This window comes from Uranotaenia lowii, unplaced genomic scaffold (genome assembly GCF_029784155.1).
Source record: "Uranotaenia lowii strain MFRU-FL unplaced genomic scaffold, ASM2978415v1 HiC_scaffold_135, whole genome shotgun sequence".
NCBI classification, from domain to species: Eukaryota; Metazoa; Arthropoda; class Insecta; order Diptera; family Culicidae; genus Uranotaenia; species Uranotaenia lowii.
The window spans coordinates 145-22283 of NW_026597355.1; the positions used below are offsets into that span (position 1 = coordinate 145).

At 40.2% G+C, this 22139-nt stretch overlaps 5 protein-coding genes across 8 annotated transcripts; 4 read left to right on the forward strand and 1 right to left on the reverse strand.

The window, feature by feature from the left end:
* Window positions 1-2690: 2690 nt before the first annotated feature.
* On the forward strand, window positions 2691-3968 carry LOC129759282 (uncharacterized). Its single transcript, XM_055756697.1, has 4 exons — window positions 2691-2873; window positions 2978-3128; window positions 3197-3327; window positions 3404-3968. The coding sequence occupies exons 2-4, from the start codon at window positions 3046-3048 to the stop codon at window positions 3568-3570; spliced, it is 381 nt and encodes a 126-aa protein (XP_055612672.1). The 5' UTR covers window positions 2691-2873; window positions 2978-3045; the 3' UTR covers window positions 3571-3968.
* Window positions 3969-5327: 1359 nt separating this feature from the next.
* On the forward strand, window positions 5328-7644 carry LOC129759273 (FK506-binding protein 59). Of its 4 annotated transcripts, none has more exons than XM_055756685.1 (5): window positions 5328-5435; window positions 5516-6510; window positions 6575-6669; window positions 6761-7009; window positions 7244-7644. In XM_055756685.1, the coding sequence occupies exons 2-5, from the start codon at window positions 5664-5666 to the stop codon at window positions 7400-7402; spliced, it is 1350 nt and encodes a 449-aa protein (XP_055612660.1). In that variant the 5' UTR covers window positions 5328-5435; window positions 5516-5663; the 3' UTR covers window positions 7403-7644. The 4 variants fall into 4 exon arrangements, with proteins under 4 accessions (XP_055612660.1, XP_055612661.1, XP_055612662.1 ...); XM_055756686.1 differs by having other exon boundaries at window positions 5426-5556; window positions 5624-6510; XM_055756687.1 differs by lacking the exon at window positions 5328-5435 and having other exon boundaries at window positions 5449-6510; window positions 7081-7386.
* LOC129759270 (uncharacterized) lies at window positions 7146-15741 on the reverse strand. Its single transcript, XM_055756679.1, has 6 exons — window positions 15448-15741; window positions 14077-15367; window positions 12134-13957; window positions 9884-9993; window positions 9544-9818; window positions 7146-9455 (listed from the first exon to the last, which is right to left on the reverse strand). The coding sequence occupies exons 1-6, from the start codon at window positions 15595-15597 to the stop codon at window positions 7688-7690; spliced, it is 5418 nt and encodes a 1805-aa protein (XP_055612654.1). The 5' UTR covers window positions 15598-15741; the 3' UTR covers window positions 7146-7687.
* Window positions 10068-11886, forward strand: LOC129759274 (E3 ubiquitin-protein ligase lubel-like). Its single transcript, XM_055756689.1, has 5 exons — window positions 10068-10820; window positions 10881-11228; window positions 11289-11416; window positions 11472-11640; window positions 11733-11886. The coding sequence occupies exons 1-5, from the start codon at window positions 10362-10364 to the stop codon at window positions 11760-11762; spliced, it is 1134 nt and encodes a 377-aa protein (XP_055612664.1). The 5' UTR covers window positions 10068-10361; the 3' UTR covers window positions 11763-11886.
* Window positions 15742-19091: 3350 nt separating the features above from the next.
* On the forward strand, window positions 19092-22130 carry LOC129759272 (pre-mRNA-processing factor 40 homolog A). The gene is made up of 4 exons (XM_055756684.1): window positions 19092-19546; window positions 19625-21333; window positions 21405-21659; window positions 21724-22130. Exons 1-4 carry the CDS (start codon window positions 19222-19224, stop codon window positions 21934-21936), a joined length of 2502 nt encoding a protein of 833 aa, XP_055612659.1. The 5' UTR covers window positions 19092-19221; the 3' UTR covers window positions 21937-22130.
* Window positions 22131-22139: the final 9 nt, after the last annotated feature.

A 22139-nucleotide genomic window follows, 5' to 3' on the forward strand; every position in this document is an offset into this window, starting at 1 on the left:
ACGTCTCGATCGTTCTTTTAAAGAGCGCTTCTGTTTATCCCAACGACTCTTAAATGCCTCGCACGAGGAGATTTCATGGGGTGAGCCCCCGCAATAGATACATTTCTGCTCTATTGCTGAGCATGCTCCAGCCCCATGATTCTCCCCGCATTGGGGACAGCGTGGCTTATTGCAACAGTGCGACGCTGTGTGCCCCAACTTGATGCAATTTTGACAATGCATGGGTCGAGGCACGAAGAGTCGCACAGGAAGCCTTAAAACTCCGTCAATCAAGACGTAGTGAGGGAGGGCGGTACCAGCGAAGGTCACACGGAAATCCTTTGTTTTTGCGGCACTTTCCTTTAAAACTAATTTCTATTTTTCTGCGTGTATTCAAACCGTATGGAGCACATCTCTCAGATTCCCCTTTTTTTGACAGATTTAAGCTTTTTTCTTCAGATTTGAGCTTTCATCTACTATGCTCGAGTAACGTTGCCGCCGTCTGAACGTTACACGATTTGTCTATGTATCGTGTGACCAACATCTTTTGAATAAGTGGTCGTGAATCTCGTTTTTAAGCTTTTTTTCCTCAGATTTAAGCTTTTTTTGCCTTGAGAGCATAGGAGACGAAAGCTTAAATCTGAGGAAAAAAGCTTAAATCTGTCAAAACGAGGGGAAAAAAGGGGAAATCTGAGAGATGTGCTCCATACGGTTTGAATAGCGTTGCCGCCGCCTGCACCCAGACAGGCGGCGGCAACGCTATTCAAACCGTATGGAGCCAGACGGCGGCAACGTTACCAGACGGCGGCAACGCTATTCAAACCGTATGGAGCACATCTTTCAGATTTCCCCTTTTTTCCCCTCGTTTTGACAGATTTAAGCTTTTTTCCTCAGATTTAAGCTTTCGTCTCCTATGCTCTCAAGGCAAAAAAAGCTTAAATCTGAGGAAAAAAAGCTTAAAAACGAGATTCACGACCACTTATTCAAAAGATGTTGGTCACACGATACATACACGGAAAATAATAAAAAGGTAAAATTTACCTTTTTGCGAGGTGATTTTTTTCCACCCCTCTTTCGAGGTGAATTTTACCTTTTTTACATTCACCTAGCAAAAAGGTAAATTTTACCTTTTTTCAATTCACCTAGCAAAATGGTAAATTTTACCTTTTTCCCGTTCACCTAGCAAAATAGTAAATAATATCGTTTTCCCATTCACTGATTTGAAAGGTAAATGCTTGTTGGTTTGGTTGGTTTCCTCAATAAAAATTAAAACAAAATTCATTGAAAAATTTATATTTATTTTATAAATAAATAGGGACAATTAATTATATTATTTTTTAAATATATCACCTTGTTTAAAAAAATTATTGAGGTTTTTTCGCCAAGCTCGTGGCAATTCGACTTCTCGTTCTTCCGCGGCATAATGGCGACTTATCCAGTCAGGTCCGGCTTTTCCGGAATGATATCTGGAGGATGACGGAGCTGGGCCGATCTGAAACAAAAGCAAATTATTATGATGAGAACCAGCACAACTAAATAATAGCTAAGAAAACACTTACCATTCTGTTCCGATTTTGCCATATTGACACGAAACAAAACTTCCCTTCTGAACTACAAAACAGCTTAACCTCAATAAACGGATTCGGTAAATAGTTCTTTTGTTCGAGATGATTGTACCGTTTTGTTTAGCTCAATCCAGGTCAATTTCACCTCGCTACGAGGTAAGTTTTATCTTCTTTGGAATTACCTTTTTTGCTAGGTGAATTATACTTTTTTTTATTGAGCTCAATTCAGGTGAACTTCACCTCGCTACGAGGTAAGATTTACCTTTTTACGATTCACCTTTTTTCTCGGTGAATTGTACCTTTTTCCCAACCTCGATTCAGGTAAATTTTACCTCGCTGTGAGGTGAGTTTCACCTCGAAGAGGTAGAAGTTACCTTTTTGGCTTTCACGAGCGTTCACCTTTGCTAACTCGGTAAATTTTACCTTTTTATTATTTTCCGTGTAGACAAATCGTGTAACGTTCAGACGGCGGCAACGTTACACGATTTGTCTATGTATCGTGTGACCAACATCTTTTGAATAAGTGGTCGTGAATCTCGTGAATCTGGTTACACCACTGACCACACTGACATGACACTCAGAACAAAAATTCAACCATTTTCTGTCTAATGATACATAGACAAATCGTGTAACGTTGTCGGGATCTGGATGAGAACAAGTACAAAAAAAATGAAATCTAATGCTAAATTTACCTTTCTGTTCCTATGTTCACGTATTGCGCACGAAACAAAACTTATTCCTGAATAAAAAAAACCAACTTAACCTCAATAAACGGGTTTGTTTCGAAGTACCGTTGTATAGTTTTGTTTAGCGCAATCCATAGGTCAACTTCACCTCGTTGCGAGGTAAGCTTTACCTCGAAGAGGTAGAAAGCACCTTTTTTGGATTTACCTATTTTTCTAGGTTAATTCTATACCTTTTTTGTCTACACGATTCAGGTAAACTTTACCTGGTGAGTTTCACCGCGGTGAGGTAAAAGTTACCCTTTGGATTTCACAACATTCACCTTTTTATCTCCACGCTCGATTTTAATTAACCATTTTTGTTTAAAATGTAACCATTTTTTGGTTATCGATGGAGAACTATCAATTTGTTTAATTTTTAACGATATTTTTCGCACAAGTTTTAACCATAGGAGAAGTTCTTCAGCATTCAACCAAATTTGGTTAGAAATTCATCCATAAAATAAACGAACACCGCCATTTTGGAAGTTTGACCGGTCGCGATTTACTATTTCAGGGAACGAAAAATCAAATTTAAAGGATTTTCACTCATGGAAAACTTTTAAGACACGATGGCCTAATCCTGAAATTTGCACTCTTTTTAAAGGTAGGTGTTTTTTTTTCTCTGAATTCAGTAGAAATTGCGTTTGAATGCTTTTTTTGTGTTGAAAATTTTGTTTACGCAAACGAGCTTTTATCAAAAATCCGCAGTTCTTAAATCTCGGCGCCTGGAGTTGGCCTAGAGCGACCGTAAGAATGAGATCGAGAAAAATCGTCAGATGCAGAAAGCAACCGGAGGTAGCTGGCACCGTAGAGGATTCGAATTCGGGTTTCGATCCGGGTTTGCCCGGCGGGCGGTTCGGTAAGTTGAAATAAATCCAATAATTACAAAAAGTGAAGATCAATTTATTTATCCCAACTCCCCCACAGGGTTTGCCTGCAATCTTGGCCTGGTCACGTTTGGTTTGGTTTGTATAACATCGAAATGTGCAGTAAAATCACAATGTCCGCCGACGATTCGATGGTGCTATATGTGCCCCGCAACGAAAATCATCAGGCAGGTAAATATTTGCTTTTCATTTGCTTTTTTGAAAATTTTTTTATAAAAATCTAAAATTTGCCATTCTTTGTTGACAGTTGCGAGAGTATTTCTTGCGAACAAGCTGATAGCCAATCAACACATTTGCCAGTTCGGTCACTTTGATCTTCTCAAGCCCCGAGAGTTTTCGTGCAGCATCCCGTACAAATACCAGCAAGCGGCGGAAGCTACTCTGATCCGCGGAAATGTTTTTCTTCTGAACTGACGATGTGATTGAGGGTGGAGGTATCAATGGTAACAGCATCGATGGTTATTGAATCCTATCTAAAGAAAATGGTTCACAAAATTTCGGTGGTTGCTCCACACAATAAGTCATCTCTTCAATTTGTTCCTTTGAAGATGATGACACCGATCGGTATCGAGTTCTGGATGTGCGAGATAAATACGCGGGTTTGATAACCGCATCAGAAAAAAAAACAGCAATGCCCGTTGCGGCCAGTGTGCTTTTGCATGAATAGGCAGCTACACCCAAGCAACCAGAATTCCCTTAAAAAGGTTCCACAGAAGCTTAATCAGCTCTCGTTTGTGTCTGAAGGGAATGCTAATCAGCCCAAAATTTAAGTTCTTAAAGCTACTTTCAAGTTCGTTTAGGTGGCTGAAGAGAACGCTATTCAGCTTCTAAGAGAATGTCAAGAAACTTCTACGCGCCGAAAAAAAATCCGATTGACAGATTGTTCTGACAATCAGATGTCAGATTGCTAGGTTGCCGGTCTATCATGGTCTATCTCATTGGTTTTAATTATATTGTTTTGATTACAAAATCTGCTTACACGCCTAGGGAATTGAACCGCTGCTCTCTAGATTGCGATGAAACTCACCAGCCTCTCGACCAATCCAGCAATAGATCATTGCCATTGTAATAATTAGTATTTAAACTCAATATCATTTGAGATGATTGAATAGGTTGGTCAATAGTTTGTTCCTTATGTCGTTTGAAGGACTTTCAGTACACAATATGAATAATAACAATAATTCGCATCATCAAAAATTTATTCGAATATCTTAAAATTTATAAGAAAAATTCGAAAAAATCTTGAATTCCTTTGGTAAATATCAGTACAGATATAAACAAAACAAATACCATGACAAGAAATTGACAGCCATTTTTGACATGTCGCTTAGAATTCCCATATAGGTTCTTTAAAACACCTTCAAGTATCTTAATGGTGCGTTTTAGGATGTTACGCGAACGTTATCGACCTTCTTGAAAGACATTTTTGACATGTCGCTTAGTATTCCCATATAGGTTCTTCAAAACACCTTCAAGTATCTTAATGGTACGTTTTAGAATGTTACGCGAACGTTATCGACCTTCTTGAAAGTAGTTCTATTGAATGCGCTTAGAAGTTCCGTTATCGATAGTTTATCCTTTCAAAGGGCGATAGAAGTTCCTGAGTAACTTTTACGCGACAAGAGTCACCTGAAGTTCCCGTAAAACATTTTTTCAGCCAAATGTGAACTTCGGAGTTCGGAGTTAAGTAAAAACGCGACTTTTGGTTGCTTGGGCAAATAAAGTGCAAAAAAATAAAATAAAAACATCTTTAAAACCCGAAGTGTATTTTTATTTATGTAAAACTTTTAAATCCTAGCATTTTTAATTATTAATTCACCCGCTTTCTTTCCATTTTGTGATATGGTTCAAAATTAACCGTTTTTCAACTTCCCCGCAATAATTTCTTGCGGTTAAAAAGTAACCATATTTCCACTTCTCAAGAGAAGTCAAAAAATGACTTCTATGGAAGAAACCAAAAAATCACTTAACGCGGAAAGGTGTGAAAATGGTTACTTTTTAACGATAATTGGTTAATTAATTTCGAGCGTGTCGGTAAATTTTACCTTTTTATTATTTTCCTTAAAGAAATGTGACACTTGTGAATACACGGAGAAAAAGTCTAGTAGAACTTATGAAGTGGGTACATCGTGTTTAGTGTGATGAAGAAATCATTTAATTTTTAGCCAGTTGTTAATCTCGGTGCAAAATCCAGAACTTTCGTTTTGTTGCACCGCGTGCAAATTTTGCGGGAGCTTTTATCGTTAATTTTTCTTGTTGTCTTGTTTGCTGCTAGACTGGTAAGAAAGAAATTTATGTGGTTTGCGGCTTTTTGTAATTTCCGATTGATAAAAGTAAAATTCTCAAAGTATTTTTGCAGCAATCGTTCCTGACAAACCACAGACTTCAAAGCAACATAAAGTTAGTCAGTTGAAAAAGTATATTCACACGATTTGTTGGCCTAACGCTAGCTAATTTCCCTTGTCAGAAGCTTAAAAAAGCATTCATCGCTGAGTTACGATAGCAACATGAGTTTCGTCGATCTTTCCGGTGATGGTGGAGTCCAGAAGCAGATTCTCCAGGAGGGATCTGGGGAAGAGACGCCGTCTTCTGGTTGCACTGTTTCGCTTCACTACACTGGAACACTGGATTCGGATGGTAAACAATTTGATTCCAGCCGGGACCGAAATGAGCCGTTCGAGTTTCAGCTGGGCCGTAGTTCGGTAATTAAGGCGTTCGATATGGGTGTGGCCACCATGAAGCTGGGTGAAAAATGCATCCTCAAATGCGCACCAGACTACGCATACGGATCGTCGGGTAGTCCACCAAATATTCCGCCGAATTCTACATTGAACTTTGAGTTAGAAATGCTTGGATGGAAGGGTGAAGATTTAAGCCCTAACTCGGACAGAGGTATCGAGCGCTTTATTTTGAAGGTTGGTGAGGGTAAGAAGACACCAAACGACGGTGCCTTGGTTAAGATCCATATAGTCGGTCGCTTTGAAGATAAGATTTTCGAAGAAAGGGATGTGGAATTCCATATTGGCGAAGGAGAGAAAGAAGGAGTTGTTCCCGGAATTGAAATTGCTATTGAAAAGTTTAAAAAGGGTGAAACATCGAGATTAGTTTTGAAACCGAAGTATGCTTTCGGATCAGAGGGAAAGCCAGATGTGGTACCAGCAAATGCCACGGTTGTCTATGAAATTACTATGAAAGAGTTCGAGCGGGAACCGGACAGTTGGAAATTGGATGATGAACAGAGAATAGCTCAATCCGAACTATTCAAACAGAAAGGCACTGCATACTTCAAGGATAATAAATTTAAATTAGCTCTTAAAATGTATCAAAAATCGTTGAATTACCTTACCAGCAGTGGTTAGTTCTCGATGAGGTAAACCGTAAGGGACTATGTCAAACTAATTTATTTTTATATTTTCAGATTCACAGGAAGCGAAACAACGCCAACTTATCATGTACCTTAATAAGGCTCTGTGTCATCAAAAACTAGATGAACATGATGAATCAAAGGATGCTGTAAGTATCATGATCTTATTCGTTACTTGGAATGTTAGAATACTTCGTTGCCTAGTAGATAATTGATTCAATAAATGGATTTTGTTTATAGTGCAACGAAGCCCTGAACATTGATTCCAAAAGTGTTAAAGCTCTATACAGAAGAGGTCAAGCTAGACTCGCCCTCGGCGATATTGAAAAGGCTCTGCTCGACTTCAATGCCGTGCGAGAATTGGAGCCGGAAAATAAGGCTGCCCTCAACCAAGTCACTATATGCAAACAGAAAATTAAGGAATATAATGAACAGCAGAAGAAGGTTTTCGCCAATATGTTCACCAAGTTCGCTAAGAGTGATAAGCAGGTAAATAGTAATTCTTGTCTCTAGTATGTTGGTTTATCTATTATTTTGTTTGAAAATTTTTAAAACTCAAGCAACATTTATAACTATCGTTATCATTTTTCTATCGTTTCGTTAAACGATTTGAAAACGTGAAGTAAATTTTACCCTACACCATTCGATTCTCCTTCATCCGACAATTTCTGACTGGACCATACTCCGATGACATGATACATACACTCTTGAACGAATGCGCAGCGTGAGGAAGAGGAACAGAACCGGCAACCCGACGTGATGAAACAGAACTTTGGCGAGTGGCGTGATGACGAACGTGAACATGAACCGACTCGATTCGAGCAAGAAAATCCGGATGTCATCATGCTGAACGAATCGTTGAAGGATTTCAGAAATATGTAAGGAAGAGATTTTCTTGTGAGCTCTCGAGCAACTGCGCAGTAACCTATCGTTCATGAACGAAGTAATTATAGTCATTCCTAGGTGTTCTCAGTTCAATAGTTATCAATACGAAGTTCAGAAGTGCTGAGTTTTTATAAAACCTTTTAAGTTATCATCTGCTTTTGCTGTGGCAACTGTTTGTTCAGTAAAGAATAAGATATTTCCTGCGCGAACGAAATATATCAAGAGCTTGTAAAAATAGAGTTGGGAAATGGTATAGAGAAAGCCTTTATTAATATTTAACATTTAACAGTGCTTCTGACCGTGCAGCACTAATTCCCTTTTGCGAATGTAGGCTGCAGGGCAGTGCTCGCATCGATATGGCCTTTCGCCGGTGTGCACTCCCATCTCGTGGCGCTTGCGATCTGTGACATGGGAAAACTTTTTTGTGCAGGGTTCAAAGCGGCAGTGATATGGTCGTTCTCCCGTGTGTGATCGCCGGTGTAGGTCATGTTTGCTTTTAGTGGAGAATTTCTTCTCGCAGAAGCTACATTCGTACGGAAAACTGGTCGGGTGGACGGCGTTCATGTGTTTGCGAAGTTGAAATCGAAATTGAAACGAAGCACTGCATTGGTTGCATCCGAAGTTCCGTTCTTGTTTGTGAGTCTGTCGATGATTTTTCATGAGCTGTACTGTGCGAAAAGCCTTGTGACAGATATCGCAGAGATGCCGCTGTATGTTCTCGGAATGAACCAGAAGTTCGTGCTCGTGTAGTTCGCTTGGGATTAGAAATGATTTGGCACAAAAGCTACAGATGTGCCTTTTCTTCAAAGAACGATTCCTATGAAACTGTAACAGTTTTTGAGATGAAAAGGATCGTAAACAAACGGGACAAAGGAAATCGTTGCACGTCCTTTCAGCATCGTTCAGTTTTCGACGTGGTGCATGATTTTCTAGTACGTGATTGGCCAGATCAGATTCGCAATTGAATAGGAGTGAACATTTCAAAAAGCAACACGCAAATGCATCCCCATTTTTATTCAATGTTGATGGTTTGTACTGCGGTTCTCCGAAGGATTCCAGAACAGAAGGTAGTGCATCGTGGTGGGTCGGAGTTGATTTGAAATGTCTTATCAAATGAAACTTGCGATTGTAAGTTTGCTGACATATTTTGCAGTGATACATCCGTTTAGTAAACCGACTGTGGGTTCGATGGGCGTTCAAAGCACTGGGCATTTTAAAGGAAACATGACAAATTTCGCACATGTTTTTATCTTGCCCAATACCGAATTGTACACCATTATGATGCTCAAAACGTGCATGATCTAATAACGCCTCATAAGTTTGAAAGAAAATTCCACATACACAACAGCGTTCAGCATCTTCCACAAATATGATCTGGTAATGGTCCTGGTCTTCAGTGCCACTAATAAGTTTAGGATCTGGAAGACCTATGTTTTCTTTAGACTTATCGTAGTTCAGATCGCAGTACTCTATTTCCACTTCCTGACCCTCGACAGGTGGTGGTACGACAATTTGTTCACTGCTCACTTCTAAACCTAACACATCACAAGTGTTGTCAAGGTCTGCATGCTTTGTTTGATCGTCTTGAGTCCGATGCAGGCTATCCTCGATGTGACTGGTGAAAGCTTCCTTGCCCATAAACCGGCGCTGACATAATTTACAATAGAAAATTATGTTTTGTGAAAACTGGTTGCGATGTCTTTCGACATCTTCTGTTGCTGGGAAAGAGTGCTTACAGACGCTGCAATAAGGTGAATGTATTGATTCCGTTCTCGGGCGATGAACATTCCCAGCATGGACAAGCAGTTCATCTTCATTTCTAGCGATAGTGTCGCAACCACAACAGTGGACGCCGGCAAATTCGAAATAGTCGAAATTATCAAAATGCATTTGAGTCAAAATTAGTTCGTTAGATAAATTCATACGTTCACCATCTAGTCTAGTCTCGTCGGACGGCTCTTCGATGTGAGCTCCATGTTTGTCACACATTTCTTGTTCATCATCCAGATATTCCATATCGTAGCCCTCTTCTGATCTCGGATGTCTCTTCCTGAAAAATAAAACCATTCCGTGATTATCTGGGTACTTGACTGTTGATTAGAGTTGAGGTATGCAGATTGAAATTTAAATCATCGTACATATTTCTGGTGGCTTCCACTTTTTGAATCTGCTGCCTGAATAAGACATAATCTCTGAGCCTTGGGACGCATTCTTTCAAGCAGAGTACGTCGTCATTGTCCTCATCGCTCGGCGTTATCTGGACAGCGGCCAACTCGAATATTATATCTGCCCATGTGGATTTGGTTGAGGCTTCTGTAGCGACGTCGGCTTCACTATGTAGTTTAACTGCGACCCCCGTACTCGTACAAAACCGACATTCCGCCTGCATACTTCTTACGACTTTATACTTAACCTAAATTAAGACGTAGGCATATAAGTATTAAACAGAAAAAAATAGAATTACAAATATTTAAATACCCACAAAAAAAAGCGATGAATGATGATTTTTGTTTGTTTACCCGTGGTGGTCAGCGTCGGTATCGGTACCTCGCGTAACATTTCAAAAGGGAGAGAAAACAAGACGTCTACTAGAAACAACGATTTTAGTACAATTAGACCAAGCATGGGTTGCAAGGGGCCGTTCTTCCCATCACGTGTTTACAAAGCACATTTTTGCGCCTACTTGATCCGCTAGGCAACTTTCGTAACGGATGATCAAAATCCAGTTAATTTTAGTTTAAGTTAATTAATTTCAGCATACGAAGTGTGCACTGAACTATGCAAGAAAATGTACCTTTCCTGTGTGCTTCAAACTTGTTTGATATTTGGTTTTCTGTAGGTTGCGAGTGTCGTGAAAAGAGCGAAAAGATACTGGCCCTCAACAACTTTCGTATCATCCAGGAGAAGATATAACAGAAAAAAGAAGAAGACGAGCATCGTTGAAGTCGTGGATGCGATGGCGCAGGCAATGCAAGACCGTTGCACAATGGATGAAATAGCATCATCTCATATCTGTAAAATTTGTATGATGGATTATACAACCGATGAAATGTTGAGCATGCTATATTGCAGCCACAAGATTTGCAAGAGTTGCGCAAAAAGTTTTTTCACGGAAAAAATTCAATCTGGTTTGCTCATCGTTGATAATCTTTGTCCAATTTGTCCGTATGATGAAGGCTCCCACGAGCAATTTGAGAATCTCGATTACTCCTGCTTCGAAACGTTTATGCGATCTATATTAGATCAGAATACTTACTCAATTTTCCAACAAAAACTAAGAGATAAGCTTCTTTCTGACCAACCGAATTTCTGCTGGTGCGTAAAATGTACATCCGGTATGTTTGTCAATAAACAAACAAATCGATTCATTTGCTCGAACTGCAACGAAATTTTTTGCGTGAAATGCAAAAGTCCAGTTAGTATATCTGTCAAATGTTTCTAGGGAAAAAGTTCTAATTTGTAATATTTTTTTCAGTGGAAAAAGCAACACGAAGGTATTGCGTGTGAAATGTTTGAAGACTGGCAGAAATCTAACTGCCCAAAATTGCAGGAAGATGCGATCAGCCGACATATGCAGGAAAACGGTATAAAATGCCCTAAATGTTTGTTCCAATATTCAAAGACGAGCGGCGGTTGCATTCACTTTACTTGTACACAGTGCGGGTTTAATTTTTGCTCTTGTTGCAATAATGAATATAAAAAAGGCTCCCAATGCAGTCTGTACAAGGATTGCTACACTATGGGGATGCATTGCCACCATCCGAGAAATTGCCTTTTTTACTTGAGAGAAATGGAGCTTGAAGATTTGGAGGCATTAATTAAGGTTGGAAATGTGAATAAAAGTTATTTTTATATAGTAATTGTCACACTTTTCTGTTTCTAGGCGAATAAAGTTAGTTCCCCTGTACAGACCTTTGAAAACAGTAAATGCAAAGTTCCTACACAAATCGAAGAAACGTTCGAAGGTGAATGCGGCAAACGGAATTTTGATTCTCGAACAAATTTGTGCCGGTAAGGTTGATTTCTACTACGGTGCAATTTAAAACCAAAACTTTATTTTATTTAGGGAACACTATATCGAACAAATATGCACAAATATCCACAACTCCAAAATTGATCCGATACAAAAAATGTCCTTGAAGGAGTGTATGCAAGAACTTCGCAGGCACAAAGTAACTCTTCCAGATCGAGGACCATGGGACGACGATGTTATCTACAGGACAATGTGTCAACAGGTACTTTTAAAGATAATATTATAATCCAAACTTTTTAAATTCTAATACTCCAGTACCGGTAAAATTATAACCCTATTCTTGTTCTTTTTCAGCACATTCGAAATAATATTCCTTTAAAGTGAAAAGTAACCATAAAGATGGTTCACAATCCACACTGTAAGAAGTTTTCTGTTTTATTGGTTGACTTTCAGATACATTGATTCTGAACTTTATTTAACATTTATTCTAATAAAACCACATTTGTTTTCTAGCAGAAACGTATTTTCCAAACTTTTTTGTGTTGTGGTTGTCACTTTTGCTCGTCCAGGTTTATTTTTTTTCATCCATCCATGTCGGTTTGATTCAAGCAAAGATCTTAAAGTATCAAGATTTTTATTTATTTTTATTTATTTTATTTTCATGTTTTATTCTTGAATCATTTGGGGGTAGGGTTATTCATAAAAAAGTAACAGTTTTTGAAAAACCACAGAAAAAAAATTATTGAATGTTCAAAAAAGCGCTGGTGGGATACTTTGATTTTTAACAGATTCGTAACAGGTGTGTTTCTTCAACTGTGGTGCATCGATGAAGCTTTTGCCGCACCGTTGGCAGGCGAACGGGCGCTCCCCGGTATGCTTCCGTTCGTGGACAGTCAGTTGTCGCTTGCGTACAAACGAGGCGCTACAGAAAGAACAACAGTGGGGCCGCTCCCCGGTATGGTTGAGCATTTCGTGCCGCCTTCGATCGGTTATGCTGGCGTATCGTTTACTACAACCCGCGGTTCTGCACTCGAATGGTTTTTCGCCTGTATGCGATCGTTCGTGTTGTAGCTGCGCTTCGCGAGTTTTCATTTTCCTTGGGCAATAGTTGCAGCTGAAAGTGGCCTCTGCATGACGATGTCGGATATGGCGTTTTAAATTTTCCCCTCGAGCGAACTTTTCTCCACAATCGTTGCACTGATACTGTTTAGGGGCGTGACATTTCAGATGTGACGAAAGTATCGTTTGTGATGTGAATCGTTTATCGCAAATTTTGCAATGGTAAGGTCTCTCTCCCGTATGTAGCATTTCGTGCACCTTCAACGAAGCCTTGCTGGATTTTGAGATACCGCACTGAGCGCACACGAACTTTTTTGGCATTTTATCATGCAGACGATGTTGCTTGAGGTGCGTTAATGTCCGAAACACACGGAAACAATGCTCACATTGTAAGCGATCAGAAGCTACTGCTCCAAAATCGGCAATATTTTGAGCTTTTTGTTTGCTATGTGCTTTTTCAATATGATCATTGAATAGTTTAGTAGTATGAAACGCCAGCTTGCAGCCTTCGAAACAACAGTAATATAATGTCCCCGCTTTATTGATATTACTTTTTATATCCTTCACTTGAATTTCTGAAAGAGCTTGATTGTGGATAGAACTGTATAGATGCTTCAACATTCTCGCTTTACTCGGAGTACTGAAGTCACACAACTTGCAATTGAAGCGCGTGGTAGATCCTTGTTTTTTTTGATGAACTTCCATCTCTGTTTTGGTGTAGAAGCGTTTATCACAAATCTTGCAAGCAACAGTTCTTTTCAAGGAATCTTTCAAAGGATCTCTAGGGTGCTCAATCAAAGAATGCTCAGCAAGGGAATCGGTATTGTCGAAATAGTTGTCGCATCCACAACAGCGTTTTCCAGGCATTTGTACAATCTCATACTGATCGCTAACGTCGTGTCGCACCAAGTTGAAATATTTGGCGTGCTGTTCATTGTGGAGCATGTGATTCTTGAGCCGTGACACATTGTCAATAACGAAATCGCACAACCTACATTGGTAAAACTGCTTCTGTTCACGGATTCGTTTGTGTACCACGTACAACAGGGCGATATTAAAATTTCGTAAACAATACTCACACTGATATCTGACAGGATTCTCACCGATTTCGTTCAACGAAACTCGATGATGTTGAACCACATGCAAATCGAGCACTTCTACAGAGTCGAAAAATTTCAAGCAAAAACAACAGCGCTCCTTTAATATTTCGACTATATTGTAGCCTTTCAGTTGTTCCACAATCCGAAGAACATTTCCGGGAACTCTTCCCATTTCTTTCCGCTGTCTCGTTGGCAAATATTTGTTGGCTCTCGTTTCTACAAAAGATATCCCCGTCGCCTCGTCGTCATCCGAGTGAAGATATTCATCAGATTTATCAAAGTTATCGCTGTCGAATCGTTCTTGCTTGTTATCAGAAAAATCTTCAATAAATTCTATTTCTTGTTCGTTTTCTGATTGTTCATCCAATCCAACCGCGGCAATACTCAATACCTCCGATTTAAACATCTCAGGAGTTTCGTCTAAAATAACATGAAGAACATTTATACGATGCTTTATTAATCAGATTAAAGCAACGTTAAAAGCTACAACGAAAAACCATTTTACAAGACAGAAGAAATAGTTTAAAAATAATAGTTACCCTTTGGAGATATGTCGATTTCAAATTCAATCGAATCATTGAGAGGTGTGTAACGTGCAATTCGATGCAGCATCAGAAACCATTGTTTGTCAAAACGTTCGTAGCAGGTAATGCACTCGAAGCAAAATTTACGCGGTACCATTCCTTCAAAGAGGTTTGCTATCTTTCTTGCATAGTGGACTTGTGAATTCTTCTGAATGTCTTCGTACGTATGGAACAACTCTTTACATCCACGACAGGGCGGTGACAACGTTTTTTTGCGAATATCTTCTTTTGAATCTTCGATATTTTGTTTGTAAGGTGCGACTCGATGTAAAAACAGATGTATATCGTTGTCAAAACGTTCGTAGCAGATACTACACTCGATAGGAAATAGGTCTAGTGCTTTCTCGTTCGTTGTTTTATTCGGTAAGTGGACCTTCCTTGAATGTTCTTCAAGGTCTTTACGTGCACTGAATACCTCATTACACCCACAACAAAGAAGCGACAACGGTTCCAGAAGGCCATAATTTGAGTCATTTCGAGACACCCAGTTGTTCTCAGCGTGGAAATCTTCCAAATCTTCACCATCATATTTAGACAACTCATCTTCATACACTTCTACCGCATGATTGTGCTCTATATGCTCTAACATAAGTTTTCGAGTTTCCAGCAAAACATCACACTCCATGCAGTGGAATCGATTTCCATCGAGGATATTTCGATGATTCAAAACCGCTTGGCGATTTACAAATTTTTTGAAACAAACAGGACATTCCTCAGTAGAAATTCCTTGTTCAGAGTCCTGTGGCGATGCATGGACCTGCAACCCATGCATATAAAGCTCGTTTCGGTCCGAAAAGCGCTCATAGCAGCCGCAGCATGGATAGGGGTGGAACCTTATGTGGTTATAAAAATCCGTTTGAGACAGAACTTCATAATCAATCAGCTCGTGTTCGAGATATAACTTTCCCTCCCTGGTCTGATGTCTCGTTTCGACCCCCATTGGCGAATTTTCTTCTTCGGTCAAATTCGATGACATTTGGTCGAACTCCGATAGGTGGCCTCTTCGTCTATCCATTTTGTCATATTCGTTCGATTCGTTACTGACCAAAGTTTGAATTTCCAGTTGAACTATTCCAGGTATTCCCGTTTCATTAGCCTTTTGTTCGATGGTTGAACAGATACGTTCTGTGGGGTCGCAAAGTATTTGCTCTGATTCGAGAAACTGAAGACGCAATTTGTAAGCATTCCGGAGCCGGTCCAAGCACATCAAGCATACATTTTGAGGTAGATTTTTGTTAGCTGAAACCTGAAAATATAAACAGGCATAATCATGTTATTCTACAGTAAGTTGATCGTATTTTTCAAACTAATAACTATTTTCCTGACCTCTATTCCCGTCAACTCCTGAATCATTTGCCTAATGGTGACACCTTCTTGTATAAGCTGCACCGAAACCAGATCGTCGTTATCCTGGGCTAGGCAAGCACGGCATTGTTTCGGTAATCGAACAGTCGGTTGGAGGGCTATCGCAGCCATAATTATAACATTCAAATAATTTATTGATAACGCAAGGAACCTTTCCGCGTGAACGCCTGAGATAATAATTTGCAGAACAAACTGACAAAACAAAACAAACAAAACGAACTGACTGTTTTGCACGCTCAACAAGCATTATCAAACTCAGCAAAATCAATGCGTAAAAAAAGTCATTTACCCCTGTTCACTCTAGGGTGTTATAACCCAAAACCAAGTTGGAATGCCGCAAAATCGGATGAAACTGGCTCCCGACGAAAATGAGTTTGAGGGGGTTTTCCCAAACTTGAGAATAAACGTCATTCTCACAACTTAATTTTGGGGCATGTCATTCGGGAGGGATTTTTCGTTTCAAGAACCGCTTATTAAAAGGGAGTATACATTTTTAATGAATATTTTTTTTAATTTATGATCAATATATTTATTTTATTAAAAAAAAATTGTTTCAATCGTGTGACCATGGCATGCAGGAATTATACTTTTTTCACATATCGAGAACGCAACTTAATAAAACCAGACTTTTTGCCATCGGAAGGCACAATATTTTCGCCGGTCCGGAGAGAAAGAGTACTGCCAACGAACGTAATTGATCGAAAATTTCGGATTGATCTGAACGATGGATCCGGTCATTCAGCTGGAACCTCATGGATCTAAAATGAAACAGTGAGAAGGCTTAAAAAAGTATATAATGATAAATACGAATAGTATTTAGCTCACCTTCGTAGTAACCGGAACTGCTGAATCGTTTCCAAAACATCGGTTATGGTTCGTGTGTTTTCTCATGCAACAGAGACTATTTTGCATATAAACAAATGTTTTTTGGTGCTCCGGATTACAGTAAATGGACGTTTCCATTGGCGAATACATTCTTCCTCCTCCCGACTTCCGGTCAGTTATTTTTGTTCCATTTTTAGGTTAGATTGCTCATTATTCCAAATCCGCCTGAAGCAAATGCAACAGATGAGCTGGACACGTCTGGAAAATTCTGTTTTAGAATAAAAATGTATATAATTAAATCAAAATTACCTTCCGATCCAATCCAATCCAGACAATTTTTTCCAAAGTGACCGACTTGTGTTTGGGAACAAAACGAAACTAACTGAAAACAAAGGGAAATTTTTTTGGGGTATTCAGTTCGAGCTTCGAACTTTGATTTTGGTATATTGACAGCAGCCCAAAATTAAGAAAGACATCCGAACTTTGTTTTGATGCGCTGGCGTTCTTATTTTTGGGTTGTTTTGATTCTGAGTGTTGGTTACTTTTTTAATTTAGGGATTCCCGTAAATAAAAATCACATTTACAATTAAGATTTCTTGAGCTCCTTTTATGTAGATTCTGGTTCAAGAAATCTGTATGAGTTCGTCGAAATTTTTAGCATTCAAAAATCCAATCTTTTGTAAAAACCTGCGATGATTGATGTTAGGTGTAAAGTTCTGCCTTCGATTCCATTGGACGTATACTGCGAGTGTTCTGCTGCAAGATCGTGAATGCCTTACACTCCACTGTTGTAGCTTTCGGTTCTGATGTTCTCCTGTGATTTTTGTAGGTAGTTTATGACCTTGTTTATTTCGTCAGCGACTTCGATAAGGAGAATGTCTGACTGAACTGGATTGCTGGTACCTTTGATTCCATGCAGGATCTTGTTGTGGATGGATTGTAGCGGAGAGATCCAGTTGTAGCATCTCAATTCCTCCATTAGGAATCTTCTAAGTTTGTCTATGAACCTTTCGAACTCTGTCGGGCTGTATGGGTTTGCCTGGAACGAGTGTTCAGAATCTCTGATTCTGATCGAGTTCTCCGATTGAGTGAAGAGCACCGGAGTTTCTTGGTGCATACGGATGCTTTCCCTGGCCGATGTTCTGCGGAGGTTTCGATTTGTTCGGAGCGAAGTGTGATTAGAGATCACACTCTGATCATCCTCTTCCTCGCCAAGGTTACCTAAAATGGCAAAACGGTTAGTGGTGGTGAGAATTTCTTGTCTTGCGTCTTGGTAGGGGATCTGTTTGTTCTTCATGAGTTTCAAAATTTCCATCCTTTTTTGTCATTTCGGGGCAATTTTTGTGATTAGCTGGATGATTGCGGGAGCAATTTGCACACTTGGTCGGTTTTGTATAGGTATCCGATTCGTGACCTCTTTCCGCGCAATTCAGGCATCTGGTAGTCGATGTACATTTTTCCTTTTTGTGTCCGAAACGCCAGCATTGTTTGCACTGGCGTACCGGAAATATGTATAGTTCGCTTCGGAAGTTACATCCATATATTTGAACGCATCTAGGAACCACCGAACCTTCAACAGTAATTTTAAGGTTTGTGGTGTCGACTAGTTCTTCTCCCGCTTTACGTTTAATCCTCTCTATTTTAATTATCTTGGACCCCGCTTCAGTGTACTTCAACAGTTCAGCAGTTCCGAAGCTAATGGGAACACCTTTAACAAAACAGATTCTGTTCTGTGCGGTAGGGGGAGCGAAGATGCGGAGATTGTGTTCTGCGAGGTTCATTTTTCCTATTTCGGAGGATGTTGTTGGGTTTGCTTCAATTTTGAATCGAAATTTTCCCAGTTTGTTGATGCTGCTGTAATTTTTTATGCCGAACGAAAACAGAATTTTTCCCACCTCAACTTCATGAGACGGAAAAGGTTTGTTTGCGTCGGCAGCTTCCAGGTAGATAGACTTGGTTGTTAATCCTGTGTCAGATTCGGTAAGTCCTGGTGTTGAGTTGGTGGATGATGTGGTGGTTTTCTTTGTCGTGGCTCCCGTAGCTCTTTGCTCTAATCCTTGGGATCTAGCCGAACCACCAGCACTGCCACTCCTAGTGATAGCCCAAAAACTTTCAAGTCAAGTTTTCCGAACTGTGGAGCACTTTAAACTTCGAATTTTAGTTTCCACTGGCACTTAGTGATATTATCACTATATTATTGTATCTCGATTGATTTAAAGAATCACTTTAACTTTGGTAATTAATTTTTTCGCCGTTTGTAGAGAATCGGGGTTATACTTGTCGTACACTCTCAAAAATTTCCAACGCAAGGAACCTTTCCGCGTGAACGCTTCAGCATAATAATTTGCAGAACAAACTGACAAACAACAAACAAAACGAACTGACTGTTTTGTACGCTCAACAAGCATGATTACCAAACTCAGCGAAATCAATGCGTAAAAAAAGTCATTTACCCCTGTTGGTTACAACATTTTTAACTTGCATGGGATTTCCCGTAAATAAAAATCACATTTACAACTAAGATTTCTTGAGCTCCTTTTATGTAGATTCTGGTTCAAGAAATCTGTATTTTTTTTCCTTTTTTCTCTAAGAAATCTGTATGAGTTCGTCGAAATTTTTAGCGTTCTAAAATCCTATCTTTTGTAAAATCCTGATTGATGTTAGGTGATTATTTTCTTTTGCTCCTATTTTATTCTACACATGCAGCGTGTGATTAGAAGACTCAATTTTGAGATTCGGTTGGATAGTGTGTATAAAGGTCAACCAAAGAGGTCAACTAGAAAAAAAAAATGACAGCATAAAATTTGTTGTGGCGAAAACGGGAAAATTTCGACGCGTTTCGTTAAAGCTATAAAAACCTAATTTTTACTTCAAATCGCTATCCGATACAAGTTAAATTCAGTGCATACTATGTCGGTTCCACCGGTCGGCGGAGGGCATCCATTTCCGGCGATGGTTCCGTTCAGTGTACCCCCACCCGGATTCGGACCGCCAGGTGCTGCAGCACCAATGGGAGGAGCCAGTGGACCAGATCACGGCGCCATGCCTACGATACTGCCAATGGTGGTTCCGTCGGTGGTCAGCGAATGGACGGAACATAAGGCCCCGGATGGACGAACCTACTTCTATAACAGTGTTACCAAGCAAAGCTCCTGGGAAAAGCCCGACGAACTTAAATCGCCAGCCGAAAAGTTGCTATCCCAGTGTCCCTGGAAAGAGTATCGCTCCGATCAAGGTAATTGATTTTTTTTTACATAGTTTACCGTTAGAACCACTTGTTTCTTGTCTGGTATTAAAAATCTTCCATTTACAGGAAAGGTGTATTACCACAACGTTAACACCAAGGAATCGCAATGGGTAGCTCCACCGGAGTATGTTGAGCTGAAGGAGAAAGTCGACGCCGAACGGGCTGCTGGGGAAGCGGCTAAGGCAGTTGCTATGAAAACAGTTGCCGCTGCTTCAGTTGGTGCGATTCCAATGTTGATTCCCCCGGTTGTTCTACCAGTTGTATCACCGGCACTGGCCGCCGCAAGCGATTCGCTTACGTCCTTATCCGGTGTTACTCCGGGGTCGGCAGAGAATTCGTCTTCAGCTTTGGATCAGGCCATGGCAGCGACGCTGGCGGCCATTGAAGTTCCCGAGGATCCTGCCCCTAAAAAGGAAGAGGAAGAACCTGTACCGACAGAGGAGGAACCGGTAGTAGAATTCAAGGATAAGAAGGAGGCAATTGAAGCTTTTAAAGAATTCCTCAAAGAGAAGAATATTCCCTCCAGTTCGAGTTGGGAGCAATGTGTTAAAATTGTGCAGAAAGATCCGAAGTTTAATATATTTAAGAAGCTTCAGGAAAAGAAGCAAGCATTTAATGCGTACAAGACGCAGAAACAAAAAGACGAGAAAGAAGAGCAACGCAATAAGCTGAAACGTTCTAAAGAAGAGCTGGAAAAATTCCTCATGACTTCGGACAAAATGAATTCAACTATGAAGTATTATAGATGCGACGAGCTGTTTGCTAACATGGATGTTTGGAAAACCGTGCCGGAACAAGACCGTAGAGATATCTATGAAGATTGTATATTCAACCTTGCTAAGCGCGAGAAAGAAGAGGCTCGTGTTTTAAAGAAACGTAATATGCGAGTATTGGGAGAATTGCTTGAAGCTATGACGTCCGTTTCTCACCAGACCACGTGGTCAGAAGCACAGGTAATGCTGCTGGAAAATGATTCTTTCAAAAATGATGTAAACCTTTTGGGTATGGACAAGGAAGATGCTCTGATTGTCTTTGAAGAGCACATTCGCGCATTGGAACGTGAAGAAGACGAAGAAAAGGAGCGTGAAAAAAAGCGCCAAAAACGTCAACAGCGTAAAAACCGAGACCAGTTTCTGGCATTACTAGACGGTCTTCACGAGGAAGGAAAGCTCACATCGATGTCCCTGTGGGTTGAGCTGTATCCAATCATTTCTGCCGATTTAAGATTCTCTGCAATGCTTGGGCAAATCGGTTCCACCCCATTGGATTTGTTCAAATTCTATGTCGAGAATCTGAAAGCACGGTTCCATGACGAGAAAAAGATTATCAAAGAAATCCTCCGAGAGAAAGAATTCTTCGTCCAATCGGTTACCACGTTTGAAGACTTTGCTACCATCGTTTGCGAAGACAAACGTTCGGCTACCTTGGATGCTGGCAACGTCAAATTGACGTACAATTCATTACTAGAGAAGGCGGAAGCTGCCGAGAAAGAACGACTCAAAGAGGAAACTCGTCGAATTCGTAAGATGGAAAACGAGCTCAAGGGAATATGGATCGAGGCTGGTTTGTCTGCTGGCGACAGTTGGGAAATTGCTCAGCGTTTGGTCATGGATACAGACGTTTACGAGCTGTACGAGAAGGAGGACAAAGTCGAGCGGCTTTGGGAAGAATTTGTCAAGGAAGCGGAAGATTCCTGCAGTCATCATCATTCAAGATCGAAAAAGTCGAAGAAAAATCGGAAGCACAAAAAGAAATCTCGGTCCTCGTCGAAATCGGTATGTTTTCTTCTTGAAAGTACTAGGTTCACATCATAAAAAGGTGTTAATTTAACTTTCTTCAATTACAGGAATCCGAAATGTCGGAACCAGAGTATGAGAAAGTGTCAAAGAAAAAGCGCAAATCAAGATCTCGATCCCGTTCCAAAACTTCTGAATCGGAAAGCGAAGGTCAACAAAGTGAACGGGACCGGAAGAAAAAGAAGAAGAAGAAGCACCGGAAGCATTCGCTTTCCCCTGCATACGAAGAAGCCTCCTTGCTGGCGTTAGAGACGAAGAACGGGGCATCGTCCAGGACACCGTCGCCAGAAATCGAGCGCAAGAAGGTAGTTGATAATGAATATTTTAATTTTTTTTTACCAATTTATTAACATACTGTTACTTTTGTAGAAAAAGAAAGACAAGAAAAAGAAGGATAAGCGCCGTTCCAGATCGTTGAGCAAAGGCAGCGGTAGCGGCGGTCGTTATCGGTCACCTGGACTTGAAGGTAGCTCACCCGGTTCGCCCAAACTGCCGGAAGATGACGGCGCACTTTCAGAGTCGGAACTGGAATCACAGCGAGCAGCATTACTGGCGCAGCTAAACGAACAAATGGACGAGTGATACAGAAACTGACAAGTTCACAAGGCGAACCCACAAGTAAGTGAGTTGTAACCTTACTACATATTTTCCTTTGAGCGCAGTGCGAGAATTTTCCATTCTATATGTTTTAAACCTATTAATTCGCCTGCGGTAGATTTATGATTACAACCATTCTGCAAATGACTGATCAACGTGTCCGCTTATCTGTGAGAATACATTCTCAT

Bases quoted from the DNA above. Each gene is read 5' to 3' on its own strand.
- LOC129759282 (XM_055756697.1), top strand. From the start codon at position 3,046: ATGCAGAAAGCAACCGGAGGTAGCTGGCACCGTAGAGGATTCGAATTC. The intron at 3,129-3,196 runs GTAAGTTGAAAT...ACTCCCCCACAG, and splicing joins TTTGCCCGGCGGGCGGTTCG to GGTTTGCCTGCAATCTTGGC. The intron at 3,328-3,403 runs GTAAATATTTGC...CTTTGTTGACAG, and splicing joins CAACGAAAATCATCAGGCAG to TTGCGAGAGTATTTCTTGCG.
- LOC129759273 (XM_055756685.1), top strand. From the start codon at position 5,664: ATGAGTTTCGTCGATCTTTCCGGTGATGGTGGAGTCCAGAAGCAGATT. The intron at 6,670-6,760 runs GTAAGTATCATG...TTTTGTTTATAG, and splicing joins ATGATGAATCAAAGGATGCT to TGCAACGAAGCCCTGAACAT. The intron at 7,010-7,243 runs GTAAATAGTAAT...ACGAATGCGCAG, and splicing joins TCGCTAAGAGTGATAAGCAG to CGTGAGGAAGAGGAACAGAA.
- LOC129759274 (XM_055756689.1), top strand. From the start codon at position 10,362: ATGGCGCAGGCAATGCAAGACCGTTGCACAATGGATGAAATAGCATCA. The intron at 10,821-10,880 runs GTTAGTATATCT...TATTTTTTTCAG, and splicing joins GCGTGAAATGCAAAAGTCCA to TGGAAAAAGCAACACGAAGG. The intron at 11,229-11,288 runs GTTGGAAATGTG...TTCTGTTTCTAG, and splicing joins ATTTGGAGGCATTAATTAAG to GCGAATAAAGTTAGTTCCCC.
- LOC129759270 (XM_055756679.1), bottom strand. From the start codon at position 15,597: ATGGCTGCGATAGCCCTCCAACCGACTGTTCGATTACCGAAACAATGC. The intron at 13,958-14,076 runs GTAACTATTATT...ATGTTATTTTAG, and splicing joins AATCGACATATCTCCAAAGG to ACGAAACTCCTGAGATGTTT. The intron at 9,994-12,133 runs TTTGAACATTCA...CGTTGTTTCTAG, and splicing joins AAGTATCCCACCAGCGCTTT to TAGACGTCTTGTTTTCTCTC.
- LOC129759272 (XM_055756684.1), top strand. From the start codon at position 19,222: ATGTCGGTTCCACCGGTCGGCGGAGGGCATCCATTTCCGGCGATGGTT. The intron at 21,334-21,404 runs GTATGTTTTCTT...CTTCAATTACAG, and splicing joins CTCGGTCCTCGTCGAAATCG to GAATCCGAAATGTCGGAACC. The intron at 21,660-21,723 runs GTAGTTGATAAT...TTACTTTTGTAG, and splicing joins CAGAAATCGAGCGCAAGAAG to AAAAAGAAAGACAAGAAAAA.